General features: G+C 40.4%; 1 protein-coding gene across 1 annotated transcript in view; it reads right to left on the reverse strand.

Moving 5' to 3' along the window:
• Positions 1-17,643, reverse strand: part of LOC136886090 (hemolymph lipopolysaccharide-binding protein-like) — a 36,218-nt gene extending 18,575 nt beyond the window's left edge. Inside the window, exons 1-2 of the mRNA XM_068230781.1 lie at positions 17,491-17,643; positions 12,582-12,707 (exon numbers count right to left, since the gene is read on the reverse strand). Coding sequence (XP_068086882.1) covers positions 12,582-12,707; positions 17,491-17,643 — 279 coding nt within the window. The remainder of the gene's footprint in view (positions 1-12,581; positions 12,708-17,490) is intronic.
• Between the last annotated feature and the right edge of the window lie 6,135 nt (positions 17,644-23,778).

Consider the following 23,778-nt stretch of genomic DNA (forward strand, 5'->3'; position numbering starts at 1 on the left):
GATATGTAAGATATGTTCAGACCAAATCATGCGTTCGTCCATGATAACGCTGAGGTTCTTCACTTGTGGTACAAAAGGAATTGCAACATTCTGAAGGATTACTCTCGGCAATGGAAGTTTATTAATACTTGCCATTTGATGTTGATAGCCTAGAAAGATTACTTGTGACTTTGTAGGATTCACTTGAAGGCCGTTGGCAGCAGACCATTCACTAACAGTCTGTAAGTCAATGTTTAGTAAGTCTATACTTTCCTGAAGGTCTTGCGCTGTACAGTCTGTGTAGAGTTGAAGGTCGACAGCGTACATGCAGTATTTGCAATGTCTTAAATTCGATGATACGCCATTCACAAAGAGTGCGATAAGAGAAGGTCCGAGTACAGAGCTTTGAGGGACTCCTCTATTCACGTGACGCCACGAGGGAACGATTACATTATTAGCTTTCACACATTGTTGACGTTCGTGAAGATAGGAATGCATATATTGTATGTATGTATGTATGTATGTATGTATGTATGTATGTATGTATGTATGTAGACGCATCACGAGAAGTCCGTGGATGAGTCACTACAATCTAGGCTATAAATAATTTTATTCACGCTGAGTGAAAGTAATGATAGTTTAGGGGTTGGCCCAAAACTTAATTCTCAAATATTTATATTATTATTGGTCCTATCGATAAATACTACATAACTAAAGTTTCATAGAATTAAATTTCCGATCATTTCTGTCATACATTTTTACCGTACCCGCTGTGATAACAGAAATATTCATGAATTTGTATTTTTGTTACTGAATCCATATCAACGCCGACGAGAAATTGGGTTAGCAGATTTTAATGAAAATCGGTATATATAGTTGGGAATAAAAAAACTACAGTCTAAGCTGGATGAAAATGTATTCTACGGGGAGGTGCCTAAAATTTAATTTTTAAATACCTATGTTATTGTTGCTGTCGAAAAGTACTACGTAAGAAATGTTATAGAGAGTACAATTTCCGATCTTTTATGTTTCATTCAGTTTTACCTACCGACTGTGATAACAGTGGTATTTCAGAGTCGGAAGAAAACTAAATGTGAAAGCCTAAAATGTCGAAAGCGCATAACATTGATCAGCAATATCATTACATTGACCATTGTTTGTTGTGATGTTCTTTGTCCCTTATGCTGCCACTCATATCCGATAGATGGGATTACTACTGTGAACCGAGTATAACAGACAGAGTAAATATCGGCGGGAAATAGCTGGGTAGTTTGAAATCTTTCTCCTTTAGCATGCCATTCCTTTGGTTCATCCATTTGCTGATACTGCTGATACGTAACACACTGGTTCAACATAGTATTCCACCTGTTCGATTTCTACTATGACGCGCTGTTTTGATTGAGCAGTTGCACACTTAGGCCTAAGGCAGAGGCTTACTTATTAGTAGTAGTAGTAGTAGCAGTAGTAGTATGACCTGGGCTAGAATGATAATTAGGCCTATTCCAAATTATAACACCACAATTCACTAAATAACTCAAACTTCAACGCTGAAAAGAGCCGTTTCTTAAGAAAAGCTTCTCCCTCTTCACTTTTATTAGATTCTACATTCATTTTATTCCAACTTAGCAGTGAAAACGGTTCCTCCTCTGGCTTGGAGGAGAAATTTTCCTCCAAGTCAGTTAGATTTTTTCTGCGGCCAGTGTAGTCTAACTCCTTTTCTAATACTGGCTTTTCTTCTGCCTGCTTGATGATTATTTTTGTGCTTTGGTTCAGATACAGTTGATTAAACACCCTTATATCCTTTCAGTCCAGTCCTATTTTGCTCATAGTTCTAGACAGTAGTTCCCAGTTCACATTGTCAAAGGCATTTTCTAAGTCAATGAAGGTAAGACAAGTTGTTCTATTCATTCCAATCCTTCTCTCCACTAACATGCGTAAGGCCAGAATTGATTCTCTTGCTCCTCTGCCTTCTCTAAATCCAAATTGGTCTTCTCCAACATACTTATCTCCTGTTTATTCTTCTCTTGACCATATGAATGTGTATCATGGAGCCATGTGTTAATATTGAAGGTGTCCTCTAATCGGTGCGGTCACCTGCCCTTCCTATTTTCTGTATGGTAATGGCTCTGGATTGTGTGAAATCTTCTGCCACGATTCATCTTTCGTAGCATTCAGTTATTACTCTGAATAATTGGTCTTTATGTTGATACCTAAATGTTTCCGTAATTCTCCAGGGATATCATCAACACCGATTGTTTTCCTACATTCAAACCCCGAATGGCATGTTAAAATTCATGTCTCATGATTGGAGGACATTGCATTTCTCTTCCACACTCATTGATGTCTTCAATTTGATTATTTTCATTCTTGAAGTCCTAATCACCGTACAGTTCTTCCATGTATTGTTTCCAGCGAGCACATATCTTATCGTTGTCTACCAGTAATATTCCTTCTTTATTTTTTACTACTGGAGATTTAGTTCCAATTTTGTAGTGAAGGGCACTGATTTTCTTATAAATTTGATCCTGTTTTCCCTTTTCCATACTTTCTTCTATCTCTTCAGCAAAGCTTTTGGTCCATTTCTCTTTTCCTCTTCCGTATTTTGTTCTAATCTGACTTTAAGCCCTTAACTGAAATCGTCTTTTGTCAGGCGACTTCCATGTGTACCTCTTCTAAGAGGAACTTCAAATAATGTGTTTGTAATAACCATATCATTTTTACTGCAGGAATCTACCGAAGTTTCACCTCTTGCATTTCTTTCCCCCAGACCAAAATTTCCTACTGTCTTGTTGCCTGTACGGAATCCCACTATTGCATTAAAATTGCCCATTATAGCGACATTATCTTTTTCTTTAGTTTGTTTTAATATTACTTCTGTAACCTCATACATAGTCTCCACTTCTTCCAAATTATGAGCCGATGGTGGGAAATATGTCTGAATTATTACCAAGTCCTCAGGTGCACTATTAATTTTCGCCATCTTTAATCGGTAGCTGCCATGGTAGGTACTAAAAATATTATTTGACCATTTTCTTCTTATTATAAGTGCCACTCCATGCTTTCCTCTTTTCTCTGCGCAACTTAAATTACTGTAATCTCATCACTGTAGAAGTCTCCATTTCCTTTCCATCTTGCTTCACGTATATCTAATATATCTACCTCATACTTCCTCATCTGGCCTCTCAATTCAACCAGTTTTCAAGCTTTCAATAGCGTTCGTACATTCCATGTTCCCATCTTCATGGCGGTTTTAGTGCGATTTCGCTTGCTAATGACCTGAGAAGCGCTCTTACCTCTCCTGCTAGATCTAGGGTTCCGAAATCCATGATCAGTAGTCAACGTTTCCTCATTAATGTCAGCTCCCATTGTTTGCATTCTACTTGGGATATCCTTAGGATCCTTAAAATGGAGTGGTTTCCCGTTGCCTTCTCCATTCCATGCCGTTGACCAATATGTATAGGTCATCCGCCTTTAGGGGCAATTTCTCACTCCAAGGACAAGAGAGTGCCGTAACCTCAATTCGTTCATCCACCCGCGGAGGAGGCTGTTGACATTCAGGCGGGTCACTTATATCGACGGCCACTCGGTCCCCTTTTAGTCGCCTTTTACGACAGACAGAGGTTACCGTGGGTGAATTCTAACCCGCAGCCCACACCTTGAGTCAGTAGTGCAAGTAAGATCCTGAACTTCCACATCAGAGATGCCAGCACATAATCCGTGAATCCTCGAATGACGTATCTCACAGAAAAAGTAATACATTGGATCTAGCGTCACCTGGTTTCCTACATAGACGACAGACAATTGTTCGTTATCTTCTGTCTGACACACACAATAACAAAGAACAAGTAACTTAAACGTTGAAAATCATACTGGAAAATGTACGATGCTTGAATACTAACAAAACATGGCTACCGTTCCTTAGTTGGTGTAAAGGACACATAGGTGGTGTTAACTAACACAGTATACCTTTCAAGGCGAAATTTTACAATCAACGACAAACAAGAAACTATAACAAGGTGGCTGTCGTCTTCTTCACAGCTAAACTTAAGAATTTATGGGAAACATTGTCATAAAACCTGAGCAACGGAGGACAACACAATCATATATAAAACACACGAACAAACTTCGCAAACAGTCGGCGAACCGAAAAGAAGCACAATCAATACGGAGATTGCTTAACTGAAATCAATGGCCAAATCCACAGCCTCCTTAGAGTAGAGTCTGTGAGTATTAATTCTGCTAACTACTAAGTCCTAGCGCATCCGGTGACCATGTCGCGAACAAGCAGACTGCTTGTCTTGGGGCAAGCCGATTAGGAAGAAGGCAGATATAATTTAAATCGCTTGCCCAAGTCCCAGCGATAACACTACACATGTATGTAATTACTTCTGCTATGGGATACCTCACTGCTATTTATTGTCTCTTCCTAAAGCCGTTAGTGGTTGTGTGTTTGAGTCATCAGTCCATAGACTGGTTTGATGCAGCCCTCCATGCCACCCTATCCTGTGCTAACCTTTTCATTTCTACGTAACTATTGCATCCTACATCTGCTCTAATCTGCTTGTCATATTCATATCTTGGTCTACCCCTACCGTTCTTACCCCCTACACTTCCTTCAAAAGCCAACTGAACAAGTCCTGGGTGTCTTAAGATGTGTCCTATCATTCTATCTCTTCTTCTCGTCAAATTTAGCCAAATCGATCTCCTCTCACCAATTCGATTCAGTATCTCTTCATTCGTGATTCGATCTATCCATCTCACCTTCAGCATTCTTCTGTAACACCACATTTCAAAAGCTTCTATTCTCTTTCTTTCTGAGCCAGTTATCGTCCATGTTTCACTTCCATACAATGCCACGCTCCACACGAAAGTCTTCAAAAACATCTTTCTAATTCCGATATCAATGTTTGAAGTGAGCAAATTTCTTTTCTTAAGAAAGCTCTTCCTTGCTTGTGCTAGTCTGCATTTTATGTCCTCCTTACTTCTGCCATCGTTAGTTATTTTACTACCCAAGTAACAATATTCATCTACTTCCTTTAAGACTTCATTTCCTAATCTAATATTTCCTGCATCACCTGCCTTCGTTCGACTGCACTCCATTACTTTTGTTTTGGACTTATTTATTTTCATCTTGTACTCCTTACCCAAGACTTCATCCATACCATTCAGCAACTTCTCGAGATCTTCTGCAGTCTCAGATAAAATAACAATATCATCGGCAAATCTCAAGGTTTTGATTTCCTCTCCTTGGACTGTGATTCCCTTTCCAAATTTCTCTTTGATTTCCTTTACTGCCTGTTCTATGTAAACATTGAAAAGGAGAGGGGACAAACTGCAGCCTTGCCTCACTCCTTTCTGGATTGCTGCTTCTTTTTCAAAGCCCTCGATTCTTATCACTGCAGACTGATTTTTATACAGATTGTAGATAATTCTTCGTTCTCGGTATCTGATCCCTATCATCTTCAGAATCATAAATAGCTTGGTCCAATCAACATTATCGTATGCCTTTTCTAGATCTACGAATGCCATGTACGTGGGCTTGTCCTTCTTGATTCGATCCTCTAAGATCAGACGTAAAGTCAGGATAGCTTCACGTGTTCCTACATTTCTTCTGAAGCCAAATTGATCTTCTCCCAACTCAGCTTCAACTTGTTTTTCCATTCTTCTGTAAATAATACGTGTTAAAATTTTGCAGGCATGAGATACTAAACTAATGGTGCGGTAGTTTTCACACCTGTCAGCACCGGCTTTCTTGGGAATAGGTATAACCACATTCTGCTGAAAATCGGATGGGACTTCTCCTGTCTCATACATCTTGCAGACTAAATGAAATAACCTTGCCATGCTGGTTTCTCATAAGGCAGTCAGTAATTCAGAGGGAATGTCATCAATTCCAGGTGCCTTGTTCCTATTGAGGTCACTCACAAACTGCAGCCTTGCCTCACTCCTTTCTGGATTGCTGCTTCTTTTTCAAAGCCCTCGATTCTTATCACTGCAGACTGATTTTTATACAGATTGTAGATAATTCTGGTGGTTAGCACATGTAAATGAGGTTTTGGTTTGATCTCTGCCTTCGTAATAAACAGGCCGTACTGTAGAAAGCGCGCCAAACCCATCAGCTGGTCAAATTTAATGAGCTAAGTGAATGCTACAAGTTGCGATTGAAATTCATTCCATGGATAATTGTGACTGCTGAAAGACATAACTTAACATTAATTTAAGTATATTGAATGTTCCTTCTTCAAACTTATCACATCAGAATTGATGTAGATAATGAGACAGTAGGGGAGCAAAGACAGTTCACCTCCCAGAAAAGTGTCAGCACCCGAGGTCTAGTAGTGTACCAATGCAGGTTCCAATGCAAGGTCAGCATCTTTATAGGCTCTTAGAAGTTGCAAATATTTTACGAGTTGGTTGGGGTCCTTACATGGGCTAACGTAGGATTGTTGTTAACTTTGAGCCTATATGCACACATTTGATGGGTAGGGACTTGTTTTAATGTAATACGTGCTTCAGCAGCAGCGTTTACAGGTACAAACTTAACATCTTTCGATAACAATGAAGCGTTGAAATTTTCTTCTACTTTATTTTGCATATCTTTCTGGGTAGCCTTCTGTCATTTCCTTATGGATACAGTACTTTTGCATCCATCTCTTGGCACAGGCCAGAGTAAAATGTAGCTTCCTACGAAGTCCCAGTCAACATCCATGGCTGTGACAATATGGAAGCTGCTAGGGTGCATCTGAGTGTTATGAAAGGTGCTGCTCACAGGGCCAGTCGTGCTGCAATAGTAGTACTTTCTGACCCAGTGAGGAAAGCAATAGCAAACTACCTCACTCCTCATCTTGCCTAGTACGCCTCATTTTCGTGCTGCCATTGGCTTTTGGGGTTTCTTTATAAATGCATAACCTTTGGTAGTGCTATTTGAGGATCCAACCAGCCTCTGGGCTGGTGACTCAACAGACAGACATCTTTTTGGGATGTTTGCACGGCGACGGAACGTGTAATACACTTAGAAAATGAAGTAAAACCATACGGTCTAATGGTAATGAAACACTGAGTTCTTCTCCTTTTCCATTATTATCAGCATCATTATCCTTATTATCATAATCATGAACTTGCCTCTCTTTATCTCGAAATGTGTGCTTAGTAACAGAACTTGTAGCACTTGTAGTGCTCATAGATCGGACATGCTAAGATAACAGCTGACATCTTAACGACGAAGGCGTACGAAATATAAAATCTACCTGCTTTCTGACAAGTTCTAACCACATCCGCGCGGATTATGAACTACGGGTGCAGGCGCAGCATATACCACGTGACCGTGACGTCGCGACCACGTGCTCCTGTGTGTAAACAAACTCACGTGTTGGCCGCGTGCTTTTGTAACAACTGCCAGGGTAAGAGCTGTCATCTTAACGGACCCAAACCTCACTCCTAAGGACAATATAGCATCGCAAACCTCATTCCTGCCCTCCTTATAGCGCTAAACCTAATTGCTGCCACCTTATGCACGTCGTGGATCGGAATATAAAATCCACGTGCTTTTTTGACACCTGTCAAGATGACAGCTGCCATATTTAACCACGTGGGCACCGAACTTTAAACAACAGAACATCGCTTACCCCACTGCTGCCATCTTGACGGGGCTAAACCTCACTGTTACTACCTTGCTTATACGCTTTTGTGTTAGGTTACTGGTAATCGTTAAGCTGTTCGCATCATCGAACTATAGAGTAACAAGTGTCTAGTAGATTTAACTTGTATCTTTCAATGAAGAATCTGTTAGCAAAAAATTAAAGTCCTTCGTTGAAAAATCTATTTCTAGCTATATTTGCAAAGTGTCTGGAAAAATATTTCCCGAGATTAACACAAGAAACGTCAGGAGATATCACGTAGGACAATTTTCCAATGTAAATATTGTAGAAGAGAGTTCAAGAACGCATAGAACGTTCAACGTCACGAAGCCGCGTGTAATGTAGATTCAGCGAGAAGAAAATATAAAGAGTTCAACCGTAGTCAAGAAAACTTTGATTAATTTTTAAAAAGTACACCTCTGCGTGAGATTTTTAATTCTCCGTTGCTGTCTTGGCATGCTTCAAGTTCTGTTACTAAGCACACATTTCGAGATAAAGAGAGGCAATGTCATAGTTATGAAAATAAGGGTAATAATAGTGATAATAAAAGAAAAGGAGAAGAAGAAAGAGAAGATCTCAATATTTCATTGCCATTAGAGCTTTATGATTTTACTTCATTTTCTAAGTCTACTTCAGGTTCTGTCGCAGTGCAAACATCCTAATAAAGAGATGCAACATAGAGTGGAAGAAAATTTCAACGTTTCATGCTATGGAAACAAGTTAATTTTGTACCTGGAAGCGCTACGGATGAAGCACGTATTACATTAAAGCAAGTCCCTACACATCAAATGTCTGCATATAGGCTCAAAATTAACAACAATCCTATCTTACCCCACGTTGACGTAAGATACTGTAAGGACCCCAACGTAGTTGTAAAACGTTTGCAACTTCTAAGAGCCAGTCAAGATGCTGGTTACTCAGAGTATAAAAATATTTTTGAAATACAACAAGAATTACGTTGTGCAGGTATTATTGACTAATAGCTCTTCAAAGTGAAGAACTTTCCTGCAAGCTCTCTCCCGACAGCACAACAGCCTAAACACCTTCCTACATTCCCATCCCTCACCTTCACTCTCATCTACGTCATCCTTCTGTAGCATATAGTAGAACGATTACCTATATTGGTACAGACTCTTTTCCATCATTCTCCCCTCCTCAGGGTGTTAACTCCGCTCTAGTTGTAAAGCCGGACTCAATCCCTAATAAAGAGAGGAGAGGCTCCCTAAATACTATAAAAATGTAAGCAATTTTGCCCTTTAGAACTTTTGCCGGTTTGCCCTTTATCCCATTAGCCCTTTAGGCCATTAGCCCTTTAGCCCCTTAGCCCTTTAGAAATTGAGACCTTTATGCCTACGAGGAGAAGGTGTTCTTTTACATTTTTGCACTTCTAATAAGATATCATTAGCGCTTTAGCCCATTAGCCCTTTAGACCATTAGCCATTTAGGCCTTTATCTCTAGGAAAGGGGAGGAGGAGGAGGAGGAGGAAGAGTCATTTTACCCTTTTGTCCTTCTATTAATATGTGGCCCCTGAGTTCCATTCCCTATCATGTGTGTAGCACGATTTATTCGGCTTTATCGCTCCTGCACTAGCTACAAGCTTTTATAAGCAATGCCAACAGATTCAATTAGTATATTCCCAAACATAATTTCAAGTTACATTGTTTATTCGATAATTTGATCGACTGCTAGGGGTTTAAATGTAACCAATATATTTCCTATGGCACTAGGCGTTCTTATAGCAGCCCATGTGTGCCATCTTGTGCAATGGTCCATAGCCGTAATCTTTCTCCATAATAGCCCCTGTATAGCCCCATCTTGTGCATTCACCCATGGCAATCATCTTTCGACCTAAGAGCCGGTGTATACCCGCCATCGTTTGCAATCGCCACTAGGCCGTCTCATAAGACCTTCTGTACATCCGCAATCTTGAGCAGTAGGCCTGTCAGCTAGCTTTCTCTAAAAGAGCTACTGTATAGCCGTCATCTTGCGCAAGAGCGCTTAAGCCATCTATGTGTAGGCACCATCTTGCGCAAGCGCCCCTAAGCCGTCTGATAAGAGGCTATGTATAGCCGCCATCTTTCGCACGTAACCCTAGGCCGTCTCATAAGAACATGTGCCACCTTGCGCAAGCGCCCCTAGGCCGTCTCATTAGATGATGTTTATGGGCGCCATCTTGTTCAGTTGGCGTCGGGAAGGGCTCTTGACGTGAAACTAAGGGTAGTCATTTCCAGTTGGTGGATGTAAGTTTAGGCTCTCTCTCTTGGGAGTTGGGAAGGGCAGCTAGGCGTTAAAGTATGGTTAGGCCCCTCAACATAGCGACTGTAAGGTTACATTCGCTCTCTTATGCAAAATGCGCAAATCGACATTGCTTATCTACTATACTGGGGTTCAATGACCTTGCATTGGAACCTGCATTGCTACACTACTAGACCTCGGGTGCTGACTCATTTCCGAGTGTTGAACTGTCCTTGCTCCTCTACTTGAGACCGCATAGTTTAGGTTAGGTATGGTATCTTCTCGTGCTGAGTAATATCAACTCAAGGGACGTAACACTTCCCGTGGAATTTCTTATTTAATTGTAATCTTACATCACTTTTAGGCGGAAGTATAATGTGTTGCAAATTTTAAAAAAGTGTATGGAGTTTCGCAGTTGCCACACAACTATACAAGTAAGTACACACTAATATGAGGGTCGCGAGGCCAGCGCTCAACCGCCTGAGTCATTCAGCCCGGCAACATTTTATGCATACTTTTTAACATCTTTAAATCATTGCTGGTAGATAATGTTTAGATGTTTGAAGCAATGTAACTTAATAGTTAACACTTAAGTAATAATTAAGAAGTTATTCCTCGGCAATTTCCGTGAATGTGGGAAGTAACTAACAGATCTTACAAGTCGGCGTATTAATATTTGGGAAAACATGGCTATTCCTAATCAAAAACTGATACAAATGTTTGTGTAGAAGAAAGGGACTGAAGGGTAGTGCCACAAGTGTCAAGGAAAAAACGAAACAAGAAAGCTACTGTACGTATGACCATTATTATTGGTAGTAGTAGGACAACGCGGATTCAAAAACAATGGGTGCTGCGTCAGCAATGTCCCACGAGCTCATTTACCCCTGGCAAGGTCATTGGACCCATGATGTCACGGTCATGTGACCATGACGTTACGGCCACGTGCTCGTGCATCTTGACAGACACTAACTTCACTTTTGTTTTCTTACGCGGATTTTTTGAATAAGTGCTCATGGCTAAACTCACTACTGACATCTTAACTGGTCCTAACCCCGTGCACTTGTTATAGCGGGGACTTTGAATAAGTCAGCGATTCCAACCTCACTGCTGTCATCGTAACAGGTCATAACCACGTGCACTGGTTTGGCGCGGAGTTTGAATAAGTGTGCATGTCTAACCTCACTGCTGTCAGCTTGACAAGTCCTAACCACGTGCTCGTGTTGGGCGCGGAATATTGAACGACCCTAACCTCACAGCTGCTATCATGACGGGACTTAGCCACGTGCTGGCGCAGAATTTTAGGAAGAGAGAACGACTGGGGGCGTAACTACACAAAAACTAGTTTTACAGCCAAGTAACTCTTCTCGACACCACCTTAGAAGGGCCTATCCTCAGAGGATCCTAGTTTTAAAGCTAACTGCCCTTCTTAACATACGCCTTTCCCGACACCTTTTTAGAGAGACCTAAATTCAAAGGACCCAAGTTTTAAGGCTAGCTGCCCTTCTTGACATGCCCTTTCCTGACATCACCTTACAGAGATCTAACATCACAGGTTGGAGAGATGCCCCTTCCCAAATCCATATTTGAGATCCCCTTCCCGATGTGACCCCTGGAGGGGTCTGTCCTTACATATCTTGTGATATGCGCCCCCTTCCAGTCGCCATCTTGTGCAAGTCTTAACGTCGCCATCCGACGCGTGACCTCCCCCGTTACAGAGGACCGGCAATGCATTGTGCTGTGCCCTCTACCAAGAGCAACATATACAGTCTACAGTCTGTTGCTACCTTATATTACTCATACATTCCAGATATAAATGTATGTTTGTAGCGATTTGAATAGTCAGCATACATTCGCCCGTGTTCTGAACAGGGAAACTTGGCTTGGTTTTAAATATATGTTAGGAGCGCGATAACTTGCTGGTAAAAAAGATAGAAATTGACACGCATTCAGACGGTGATTGCACGGAATAAAACTGAACGGGAATCTACCTCTCTTTCCTTATTTCTCGAATATAACATCAACTTTATGTCGTAAACATAACAGTCACCGTAACAGAAAAAATGTAGTCCTGAATTCGTTCCCTGTTCTCTCTGTTCAGTTATAGAATAAAATATCTCGAGTACATGCAACACATGGATTCGAACCCTGATCTCTCTGACTAATGGTAGAATAAAAAATAATCAAATAATCAAACTACCTCACTCCTCATTTCGTGTCCTCCCTGAACCATTTGTGCGTTTATTGTCTACATATTTGTATTAATGTATAATAATTCTTTGTTGGGTAAACTGAAGAGAAAAACTCTCAAGCTTCGAACGTGTAAATCACACTTCAAACCTACTTAGATAAAATTACATAGACCTGACTTACGAATTGTGATGCGATTACAGTTGGTAATGATCTTGCCTGTTATATTAAATCAACATTTGTGAATATTTCATAATTAAGAAGTAGAGACATAATATTACGTTCTTGCATTGCCTCTTTGCGTGACGTCATAAGAGCAACAGAACAACCTGTACATCACGAAGGCGGCGGTTTGATACCAAGTACCTATCAGATTAATTCCACAAACTGTATTACTGTACTTTAAAAGTTGTGTTAAATTCAAATGGCGCATGCAAACATTTTGAATATAAAGAAATAAAACACGTGTATTTATAACATAAACATAAAATATTATCCGTCCAACACAGAAGAACAACTCTGCAATTGAGAACACACGGTACCGTTATCATCCAATGTCCACTGGCGTTCTTGCGGCCATGCACAGACACGTCCAACTTAGAGCCCACGGACGATGCACAGTGATCTGCGCTCGCCAGTGAAACTGCTAGCATCAGGAGCAAGAGAACCTGGAAAAGGTACAGAGTTCAACAGTTAACTATGACTGAAGTGACATTCTAAAGGAGGTTGTGACAGAAAAGTTGGTATTTCAATGCAGAACACTGATTTCGGTTCCATCTATCCAACGTCAGTCAAACAAACACATTACCTTAGTTGTCAGCCCAGTTTGACAACTTTGATGGTCAGTTAACAAAACAGCGCGCAGTATTTACCTATGTAATGTAATCGTCTGTTTCCCCGTGCAGTTTTATGTATTCTGGAAAGATTTATGAACTTGATCCAAACTACTTTTTAATTATAATCATGAGAGCTTAATGAACTTTGTTAAAGGAATATACGTATGTTAAATTATCTGACAATTCCACGTCCCTTGTTACATTTTCTCCCTGTCGTGGCCTACATTTATATACTGGAGTAAGACTACAGCCCCATCTAGTCCAAGTAACTATTGTGCGGGGAACTCGTCCTGTGATAGTTTCTCACTGAACACTGATTGCAGTTACTTGCACGGGGCAGAGCACGTGAGGTGCACAGGTAATATTTACCAATACAATATATTCGGAATTGTTTTTTCTTTCCTTTCTAACTCTTTGAACGTGAACCAAGAAATGGAATTTCAACGCTCGAGAAATGTACAATTAGGATCTCGAAAGCTCTGATATTTAACAACATATCTGGGGAGAGGACTCGCGTCTGTCACAGTCTGATGACCCGTGCTAGTCTTTACAAATGGAAAACTCATAATTCACGTAGAGAAGCCGCAGCTTCCAGAGCACATTACATTGGTCGGGGCTCGAACTCTGATATCCAATTCGTAAATGGTTTTGCAAAAGGTAAACCGAATCGGAAGGAACCGTGGTTTCTAGTTTTACACCAGACTGGGCTCGAACCCTCGATTGTAGTTCACAATGATTTTAGAATACGCCTGTTTTCGGGGCAGTATAATACATTATTTACGATTGCCTGACATCACAGACCCTTAACGCAGAACGGGTATTTTACCCACGAGTTTAGTATTACCTCGTTACCCTCTCTATATTAAGGAAACCAAACACCAGAGAAAGCCCTACATACATTTCACAGAAATGCGGACACCCTAACTGTCGCGTGCTTACTAAAAACATCGAAATCTCTCCCGAGATTCACATAGTTAAAATTCTGCCATACGTTGTTAATTAGCTCATGTTCAGGGTACTGAGTCGCTTCCTCTCCCTTAATCCGCCATCAGATGATACACACGAAAGTCAATCAGTACAAGAAACCTTGGCTCAAAAATTCACTCTTTAAATAGAGAAACAGCTGCTCTTTCTGGAAGGATTTATTTTTATACATTTCGATTCGACAATCTATTTGATGTTATATAAATTGATAGGCTGATTAAATTGTTGAACTACTGAATGATTGAAAGAAAACTGACTGGCGATAGCTCACCCAAGCTCCAAATACCAATTTTCCTTCAGGTTGATAATGTCCTTTCAACAACAGGGAGCAATAGGGACATTTGTCCCAGAAAGACAAACTACTAGGATATCTGACATTTCAAGGTATTTCACACAGGTGACAGCATATACAACTTTACGAGGCCACGATACGGTGAACATAAAATACCTAAGTTACAACTTTTCTCTAGTATTCTACCATACATATTCTCTAAATGTGACGAAGTTGGGCATAACTACCTATTTATCTCTGAGCACTTCCCCAGTTACTTGGCAGTTTGCATGAAGGAGCTGTACCAAATTAATTCAGAGTCTATAGTATCCCCGGCATGAAATGTGATAAGCGGAAGCTGAGGAAAGTATTCTTTATGGCTATATTGGACACATCTTCAAAATGTCAAACTGTTCTGATAGAAGAACATTTTTGTTTAGGAAAATTCATTTCCGTGAGGATCAACTAGCAGGGCCCAAGCAAGATAGAGCAGATATTTTATATTCAGGAGGCCAAATGGACTGCATCGCTATTTACCATTGCAGGGCGTATCAACAGGGCGGTACAGGTAAGAGAGGACTATAGGACTAGAATAGGTGGCTACATTTCAAGAAAGCAAGACCATTGCAATGGAACAGGTGAAGCATTGTCTCGTCATATTATGATTAAGAGCGAATTCTGCAAGGCAGTGTTACTGGACGGCGGTGTTTCCTTGTATATTAATTACTCTGTCGACGCTGTGAAAGTAGTACATGTGGTTCACTGCAAGTACCTACGTGAGCTTTACAGATCTCTTCATATGGTTATGGGTGTATTTAGGGGTCGCAGTAAGGATGTAAACCAGAGCCGTATAAGTTATTGGTAAGACCCTTTCAGCGTGGGAGAGACTCACCAGGAATTTTTTTTCTTGCTATTTGCTTTACGTCGCACCGACACATATATGTCTTATGGCGACGATGAGAGATGAAGGGCCTGGGAATGGGAAGGAAGCGGCCGTGGCCTTAATTAACGTACAGCCCCAGCATTTTCCTGGAGTGAAAATGGGAAACCACGGAAAACCATCTTCAGGGCTGCCGACAGTGGGGTTCGAACCCACTATCTCCCGATTACTGGATACAGGCCGCACTTAAGCGACAGCAGCTATCGAGCTCGGTCTCACCAAGATTACTTGACTCAAGAACGGCATGAAAAGATCCACAGGAGAGCAGCGTGATTTGCTCTAGGTGGCTTCCGACAAGGAATACTGTAATGAAAATATTGGAAACTTCGGTCTGGGAAGACTTGGGAGTAAGGAGACAAACAGCTGAGCTGTAATGCGTCACCTCACGGACACTCATATTATACACACATTACTCCATACATGGACATTATCAGGGATATACTTTCAAGTTTTATGCCCGCATGACCTAAGCGCCATCACAGTCCTGGTTCTGTGGCCTCTTAGCACACTTTACACGCATATTCTTTGAGGAAAGAATGCTGTAGAAATAGACTGCCGAAGTGCAGTATATCTTGGAGTGAGGAAAGCCATCGTCAGAAGATTAGGAGCGTTTGAAATGCGGGTCAACTGTATTAACCAGGATGAATAGAAATGTGCAGCTCTCCTACTCCGGTCATATCATTAGGCTCCCGCCTCCAAATGTTCATACAAGGGAAGATCGAGAAAAGAGGGGATCTGCGAGACCCCGCACGTGTTGGCTAAGGGGAACCTTCGACTGTAGTTCAGCCAACAGCAAAACTAAGTTCCAAAGTCCAATGACGGGTACGGCACTAGGACTCTATCCAGTGTGATTTAAATATTTCGGCAGGCAGAGCGGCCAAAGAGACGGGAGGATAAAAGTGGAACTACTTGCATAGAATAATATACTATTAATAACGGATTGTTCCTCTATAGCTCGCATGGACAGACCGCACTTAACTGTATAGCTTGGTGCCTACTGTCCGCACTTAACTGTATAGCTTGGTGCCTACTGACCGCACTTAACTGAATAGCTTGGTGCCTGCTGCAAATGAGCTCCTGAAAGCCTCTCTACAGCTCGTGTGGAGAGACCGCACTTAACTGTATAGCTTGGTGCCTGCTGCAAATGAGCTCCTGAAAGCCTCTCTATAGCTCGTGTGGAGAGACCGCACTTAACTGTATAGCTTGGTGCCTGCTGCAAATGAGCTCCTGAAAGCCTCTCTATAGCTCGTGTGGAGAGACCGCACTTAACTCTATAGCTTGGTGCCTACTGACCGCACTTAACTGTATAGCTTGGTGCCTGCTGCAAATGAGCTCCTGAAAGTCTCTCTTTTCCCTCCCTCGACTTGTCTCTACCACTGACAGCACACCTTTGTGTTACATCACGTTCCCTTGTTTGAACATTCATCAATCACAAATATTCCACTCAAATTCTGTGAAAATTCCGCTACTATATTGAGATATTTCTTCCTTAAGTGGTGAAATGGTTTGGTACAATAAGTACCGGGTTCGATTAGCTGCCGTGTCGGGATTTTAACGTTAATTGGTTAATCGAGGGCCGTGTGTTTGTGATGTCTTCTTAAGTAGGAGCCGCATCCACAGAGACATGCAGGTCGCCTATAAGACCTACCCCAGGCCTGCTCGCAGGACATTCGCCATTACTATTATTATTATTATTATTATTATTATTATTATTATTATTATTATTATTATTATTATTATTATTATTATTATTATTATTATTATTTGTCCAACCCCTGTACCGTTTTCTCTACGGGGTCGTGTATCAGGTGAGATGAATCTGTCGAGGCGGTTTTGTTATGACCGAATGCCCTTTCTTATCAGAAAAGTTAATGAGATGAAATATGATAGTTAGAGAGGAGAGGGTGAGACCCAGTGCCGGCACATAGCCTACGCTTCTTCTTGTCGAATAGCAGCAAGGGGACTGCTCATGGCTTAACGTCTCCATCCGGCGGTCGAATCACCAGCAGCAGCGTCATATGCTCTCACTCCGTATGAGCACTGCAGAGACGTTTAGAATCTAATCAAGGCTTATCTAGTGATACAAGTAGGATACCAGCAATTCCCCTACCCTGCCGGCCAACATTCTGATGGTGAACGTTCTTTCGACCAACGGGACTCGAACCGGTTAACCACGTTGTCAGGGCGATTTAGACTTCAACGCCCTAACGATCATGGCCACGATGCGTCCTCTTATTATTATTATTATTATTATTATTATTATTATTATTATTATTATTATTATTATTATTATTATTATTATTATTATTATTATTATTATTATTATTATTATTATTATTATTAAATTTCCACTGCAAGCCTGACATCAACTCTCCCTTGACCCGTTGTTATCAGCTACAGAGAAATAAACAAACACTCACCAAGAGAAGCGACATCCTTACGAGTTCTGACAGTGATATCTTTAGCTCTGGCTTGCTATTTATTTCATTGACTTGAGTGTTAAGAAAGTCCCGCATGCTGAATACAGCCAGCTCGCTGGCCGACTGGATGACCTCTCCAACCTTCGACGTCATATTCCGATAACCGAGCGGAGATTTATCACGCAAAAAACTATCTGTGCGAGCCTGTAACAAAAAACTATGAATAAATACCAGATTTTAACAAATCTCTTGCATTTTGTGACCACAAATCTTACATTTATTCAATAATAAGGTAACAATTAGTTTAACTTTATGTTTGGTTCCATGACTGTCTGGGCCTCCAGTGAGCTGAAGAGGAGATAGAAAATTATACAATATCGACATTCTTTCCCAAATTAACAGTTTTGTGGCCTTGTTAATGAGTTCTAGAGTGCGTCTCACAACAATATTTGTACCCTAAACCAGCAGCGTCTTTGTTCAGGTACGAGGGCGACCAAGTCGATGTTCCACGAGAAGTTGGAGACTTGATTTCCTGTTTATGGAACATCAACTGGAAGAGGTACAAGAGGAGTTTAGTAGCTAATATTACAAGTAAAACGGAAGGGCCTGTGATTACAATGGTCAGTCGCATCAAACGGGAAGACCTAGGGTTGTAATCTTGATATCAGTTGCTACGACAGACGTGAATACTTTCTTAAGCGTCCTGTACGTGTGTAAATCTTGACAGCATTTTCATATATTTCAGTTAGATCGTTGTATTCGTCTTGCGATTTAAATTAATTTTGTTCGCACAAAAAGTCACCCATGCACCCGACGATGTCATTTTCGAGATTCTCGGCGAGGTTTTTGAGGTGCGACTGCCGCGTTTAAATGACAACAACCACAGCAACAGAGGAGGGTTCGATTTATTATTATTATTATTGTTATTATTATTATTATTATTATTATTATTATTATTATTATTATTATTATTATTATTATTATTATTATTATTATTATTATTATTATTATTATTATTATTATTGATACGGGGATACCCGTGGAGCAGAAAGAGGTTAAAGAAGGTGCTGGGGTGAATGGGTCTAACTACAATGTCAAGAATTGAATTTAGAACTTAAACTGAAGATTATATTTTCAGAACTCAAAATTTAACAATTTTTACAGGTACAACTAGCAAACATAAAACAAGATTGTGAAAAAATTCAAGATTCAGAGCCTTGACACCTTGGGCTTTAAGGGGGATTATGACTGAAATTTGTGGAATTTGTGTCGAAAAATCACTTTTTGAGTTTTGTGTTTAAAAAATAGCTCCATCTTCCCTCCTTCAGAAAATGTTATAAATTTCCTTCCAGCGCCATTTTTAAACCTCCCAGCGGCAATTTCAAGGGAGAGCGCGTGGGATTTCATGTCCGTTCCACGCCCTCTTTCTACTGAGACGCCACAATCTTCGTTGTTGTTGAGTTGTTTGTTCGGAGTTTTGAATATTGCGCGAAACATTTCCCTCCGAGGACGACAGACACTCAGCTACGCAGTCTCCTTTCATTTGTTTACTTCATAGTCAAAATAATTACTAAAATAAGAAATAATTTACTAGTCCAACAAAAGGAACTAAAAATGTGTTACAAAACAAGAGTAGATTTATTTTAGCCACACAAGTGCATTTTCAAGGCTGCATTATTCTCTTCTATGTTTACATTTTTTACTTAGTATTTATACTAGTCGCGTTGTGGAAGCCTGTTCCTATTTTAATTTGTATACAGTTTGCACGAGAAATCTTATTCCTGAGTGATAAAATTATTTATCCCATGAAAAGCAGTACCCTAAGTTCATTTTACTGTGTATATATAGTGTGAATATTTTTAATTCAGTGCATTTAACGGGATAGTGCTTTGTTTCCAGTATATTTGTAATTATATACATTGTTTGGTTAGGCAAACATCCTGTGTTATGATGAATAAAGGGCCCAGAACTTCTTACAGGTCAGGAAAGAAACGCCCTTCCAGTAGAAGTCTGCCTGCAAAATTGAGATATTCTGCAAGGAAATATCAGGAGATAAAGCCAGGTACAGCTCCATTTAGGTCTATTGAGGAGGTTCCTGATTCTAGTACCTTACCACCTCCAGTTATTACTGTTTCAGAAAGAAAAATCGACTCATTTTCTGATTCTTACCCTACCTCTAAATGTTCTAATTTTGCACCTGTAAATTACACCTTAGTACATAGTGATGTGTGGAGTGAGCTTCTGAAAGAACTGCTATGTGGTGAGTGTCGAACCAAATCAATTTCAATTCAGTTTAGAGAGAGCCATGGTTTTTCCTCTAAAATTATTGTTAAATGCAGAACTTGTGATTATGTTTCTGCAAACATATATAGTTCTCCAAGAGTGAAAAATAATAATTCACAGAGGCCTGCTTCCCATGTGAACAATGCTATGGTTGAGACATTTAGCACTCTAGGTAAGGGTCAACGAGGGTTGGAAAAATTCTCTGTTGGTGGCATGAACACTTTAGGACCTAGACCTTTTTCAGCCCTTCTGAAACTTTTGAATGATGAGGGCAAATTAATGAGGAAAGAAGTACTTGATATGGCTGCACAAGTTGTACGCAGTGCTCATGGAGCTAATGACAAAGAAATATTAGATACTTGAGTATCATATGATGCCAGTTGGCATAAATGTGGTCACACATCCAACTATGGAGTAGGGTTTGCTATTGACATGCAGACTGGTATTGTGCTAGATTACCATGTGCTGTCAAAGTACTGTCAGAAGTGTGTGGTAGCTGAAAGGGACTTGGGGAAACATAGTTCTGAATTTGATATATGGTATGAAGGTCATAACAATTCTAGTGAGTGTGAAAAAATTATTGCGGGTCCTCCAACGCTATGGAAAGAGATATTGGAGAGATTCTATGGAGGAGATCACTTGGCAAGGGGTTCCGCTACACTACCATGTTGTCAGATGGGGATGCTAAGACTCATGCTCACTTGGCACTGCTCTCCGCAATACTGTTAGAGATTGGAAGGCAAAGGGTGAAACACTAGGTGGGCGGAAAGAGGGCAGCTTGACGGAAACCACCATGACCAAGCTTGGGCATTATTTCAGACATGCCATTCTCAACAACATCCCAGATGTGGCTAAAATGAAGAGGGCAATTTATTCTACCCTTAGACATTGCATGTCAACAGATCTCAACCCTCAGCATATAACTTGCCCCAAAGGTGTCGATTCTTGGTGCTTCTTTAATAGACAGCAGGCAGAGGGGAAACCAGTTGACAGTCACAGTCGAATGACTTGCAAACTTAGGCCATCTGTTGTAACCAAGATTGCACCAGTATATCAGCGACTGGCTTCGGATGAAATGTTGCGACGTTGTTGTGCTGGCAAGACCCAGAATGCCAACGAGTCACTTCACAGTATCGTTTGGTCTAAGTGTCCGAAGGAAGTATTCATTTCCAAGTCAAAACTTGAACTAGGTGTACTCAGGGTAGTCTCAGAGTTCAACATGGGACACTAGAAGACAGCTGAGACCCTTCATGCCATCAGGAATTCAATTCTTTCTTCAACCACCCAGTCATTGTGTAAATCACAAGACAACCGTCGTGTGGCTCGGGGCAGGAAGAGGAGCTTTACATTTCTTGAGCTACGAGATAAAATTTACAAAGAGCACAGATTTACTCAAGGGCAGAAATCCCCCAAATTCATGGAGCACTTGCTCCCAAAATACAATGTCTAGGCTTCCAGAGGCACTCGTTATAATCACAAAATTGAACAAGAGCTAACAGGCTCTCAGTTTCTTCTAGCCTATTCAAGGCAATATCGGAAAATTACAATCACTCGCCATCAAGGTACAATTTACAAATTTGAAACAGGGTTATCTTGTACCCTACCTATTGCGCCTTTGCGGAAAAGAACAGGTTAAGTTAATGGCCCGAAACACAAATTGAATGGAGGCGTGTACTTGCAATCCTAGATAGGAACTCTTAATACCTAAAGGGCACTAGGCCGATGAAACAAAGGCTACTCCCAAACTACTAAGGTGACTCGTATAAGTATAAATTAATGTCTTACGTAAAGGAAGAAAAACAGTTACAAAACGTAGTCATCTCAAACCAGGATGATGGGGAGCTCCTGAGGGTACATCACTCTCTATCCCCGATTTACAGTCGAAGATTTTATGAATTTTTTACATTAGCCAGCAGAAAGTTACATTTTAGAAAAGAAGTTTACATAGTTAATGATTCGGAACTTTCCCTCGGGTTCCACTGCGGAGCTAGCAAGAAAGAAAGATGTTATGTGGCCATTAGCTGGTAGATGTACTGCTGCCTGACGAAGGAGGCCTCCTGCTTTGACACACGCTCCTAGTAAGATGACAATCAATTGGCCAAGAGACGTACAAAGCCGCAGTTTATAAACCCTCAGGCAAGGTTCGAGATCTTTCGCGAATGAACCCTGCCACACCCTCTCAATTTATTGGTCAATTTAAAAGTTACACTCAAAATCGAATAAGAAGATGAAGAAGACTGTGATTGATAGAAAATTAATTACAGAAATTAGTGGTTAACCAATCACTAAAAACTGGCGGAAAGAAAAGGTAAATATTACCAACCCAAAACTAAATGACCATCAATCATTAAAAAATCTTATGAATAAAAGTTCTTAGTTTTTTGAGTACTGTCATCTATGGGAGAATGTCCGAACTTCTTGATGAATGGCAAACCAAACAAGTAGAAATTCACACAGGTAAGGAAACTGCACAATAACAAAATTCTTATCTTCTGAGTAAAGTTCTATGTTGGTGTAGTTTCAGTTTCACTGTTTTCCAATACAGGAGTTCATTTAGACGCTAGTTTTGAATACTCGCCGTTGAGGTGTACCTCCCGGTACAGACCTCTACAACCAGCCCCAAGTGTCCTTCCTTGGGGTGACCCAGAATAATTTTGAAATAATTATTTCCAGTTGAAGAAAATTTCTAAGTCTTTTTGTTTTTGAAGTAGATAGTTGGAAACTTGTTTAACTTCAGTTTTAGAGTGTCCTTGTTGTTGTAGAATATTAACAACATGTTGACAGTTCTGAGGCTAGACCTGCTGCCGCTGCCGATACCCAGTTGAGGTCGCCCGGACCCCTCAAGCACCCTCAGATACACCTCTCCCGCTACTATGAGAGGGGTAGTCGTTGTGATGTTAGAAGTATATGTGCAGTCCCCAGAAGAGTTGGCGGTAGTGTCATCGCACTTCAGCCTTTGCCGGGAGATGAACTCTGGAACGCCGTTCACAAGGAGCCTTCACGGGAGTGGAGAGGGCCCGTACCCCACTTCAGTTGCAGTACGGCGGCGAACGGCTGAGGGGGCACTGAAACAGTAAGATCTCGGCGACAGAACTGTGTAGTAGTAGTAGTATTCATTCACTCATTATGTTGTTTACATATTTACAGAACTCTGTTTCTTATATACATAACTCTTCTAATAACATTGTTACTTGAGAAAAATTAATCTTGTAACTAAACCACATATATTACAGAAATAGTAGGATTATTATTAACATATTAATACTTAAAATAAATTGTACATGTAACTATCTGTTGCACACATTAAATAAATTATTATTATTATTATTATTATTATTATTATTATTATTATTATTATTATTATTATTATTATTATTATTGATACGGGGATACCCGTGGAGCAGAAAGAGGTTAAAGAAGGTGCTGGGGTGAATGGGTCTAACTACAATGTCAAGAATTGAATTTAGAACTTAAACTGAAGATTATATTTTCAGAACTCAAAATTTAACAATTTTTACAGGTACAACTAGCAAACATAAAACAAGATTGTGAAAAAATTCAAGATTCTGAACCTTGACACCTTGGGCTTTAAGGGGGATTATGACTGAAATTTGTGGAATTTGTGTCGAAAAATCACTTTTTGAGTTTTGTGTTTAAAAAATAGCTCCATCTTCCCTCCTTCAGAAAATGTTATAAATTTCCTTCCAGCGCCATTTTTAAACCTCCCAGCGGCAATTTCAAGGGAGAGCGCGTGGGATTTAATGTCCGGTCCACGCCCTCTTTCTACTGAGACGCCACAATCTTCGTTGTTGCTGAGGTTTTTTTTTTTGGAGTTTTGAATATTACGCAAAACATTTCCCTCCGAGGACGACAGACACTCAGCTACGCAGTCTCCTTTCATTTGTTTACTTCATAGTCAAAATAATTACTAAAATAAGAAATAATTTACTAGTCCAACAAAAGGAACTAAAAATGTGTTGCAAAACAAGAGTAGATTTATTTTAG

The sequence above is a fragment of the Anabrus simplex genome, chromosome X (assembly GCF_040414725.1).
Source record: "Anabrus simplex isolate iqAnaSimp1 chromosome X, ASM4041472v1, whole genome shotgun sequence".
Taxonomy (NCBI): domain Eukaryota; kingdom Metazoa; phylum Arthropoda; class Insecta; order Orthoptera; family Tettigoniidae; genus Anabrus; species Anabrus simplex.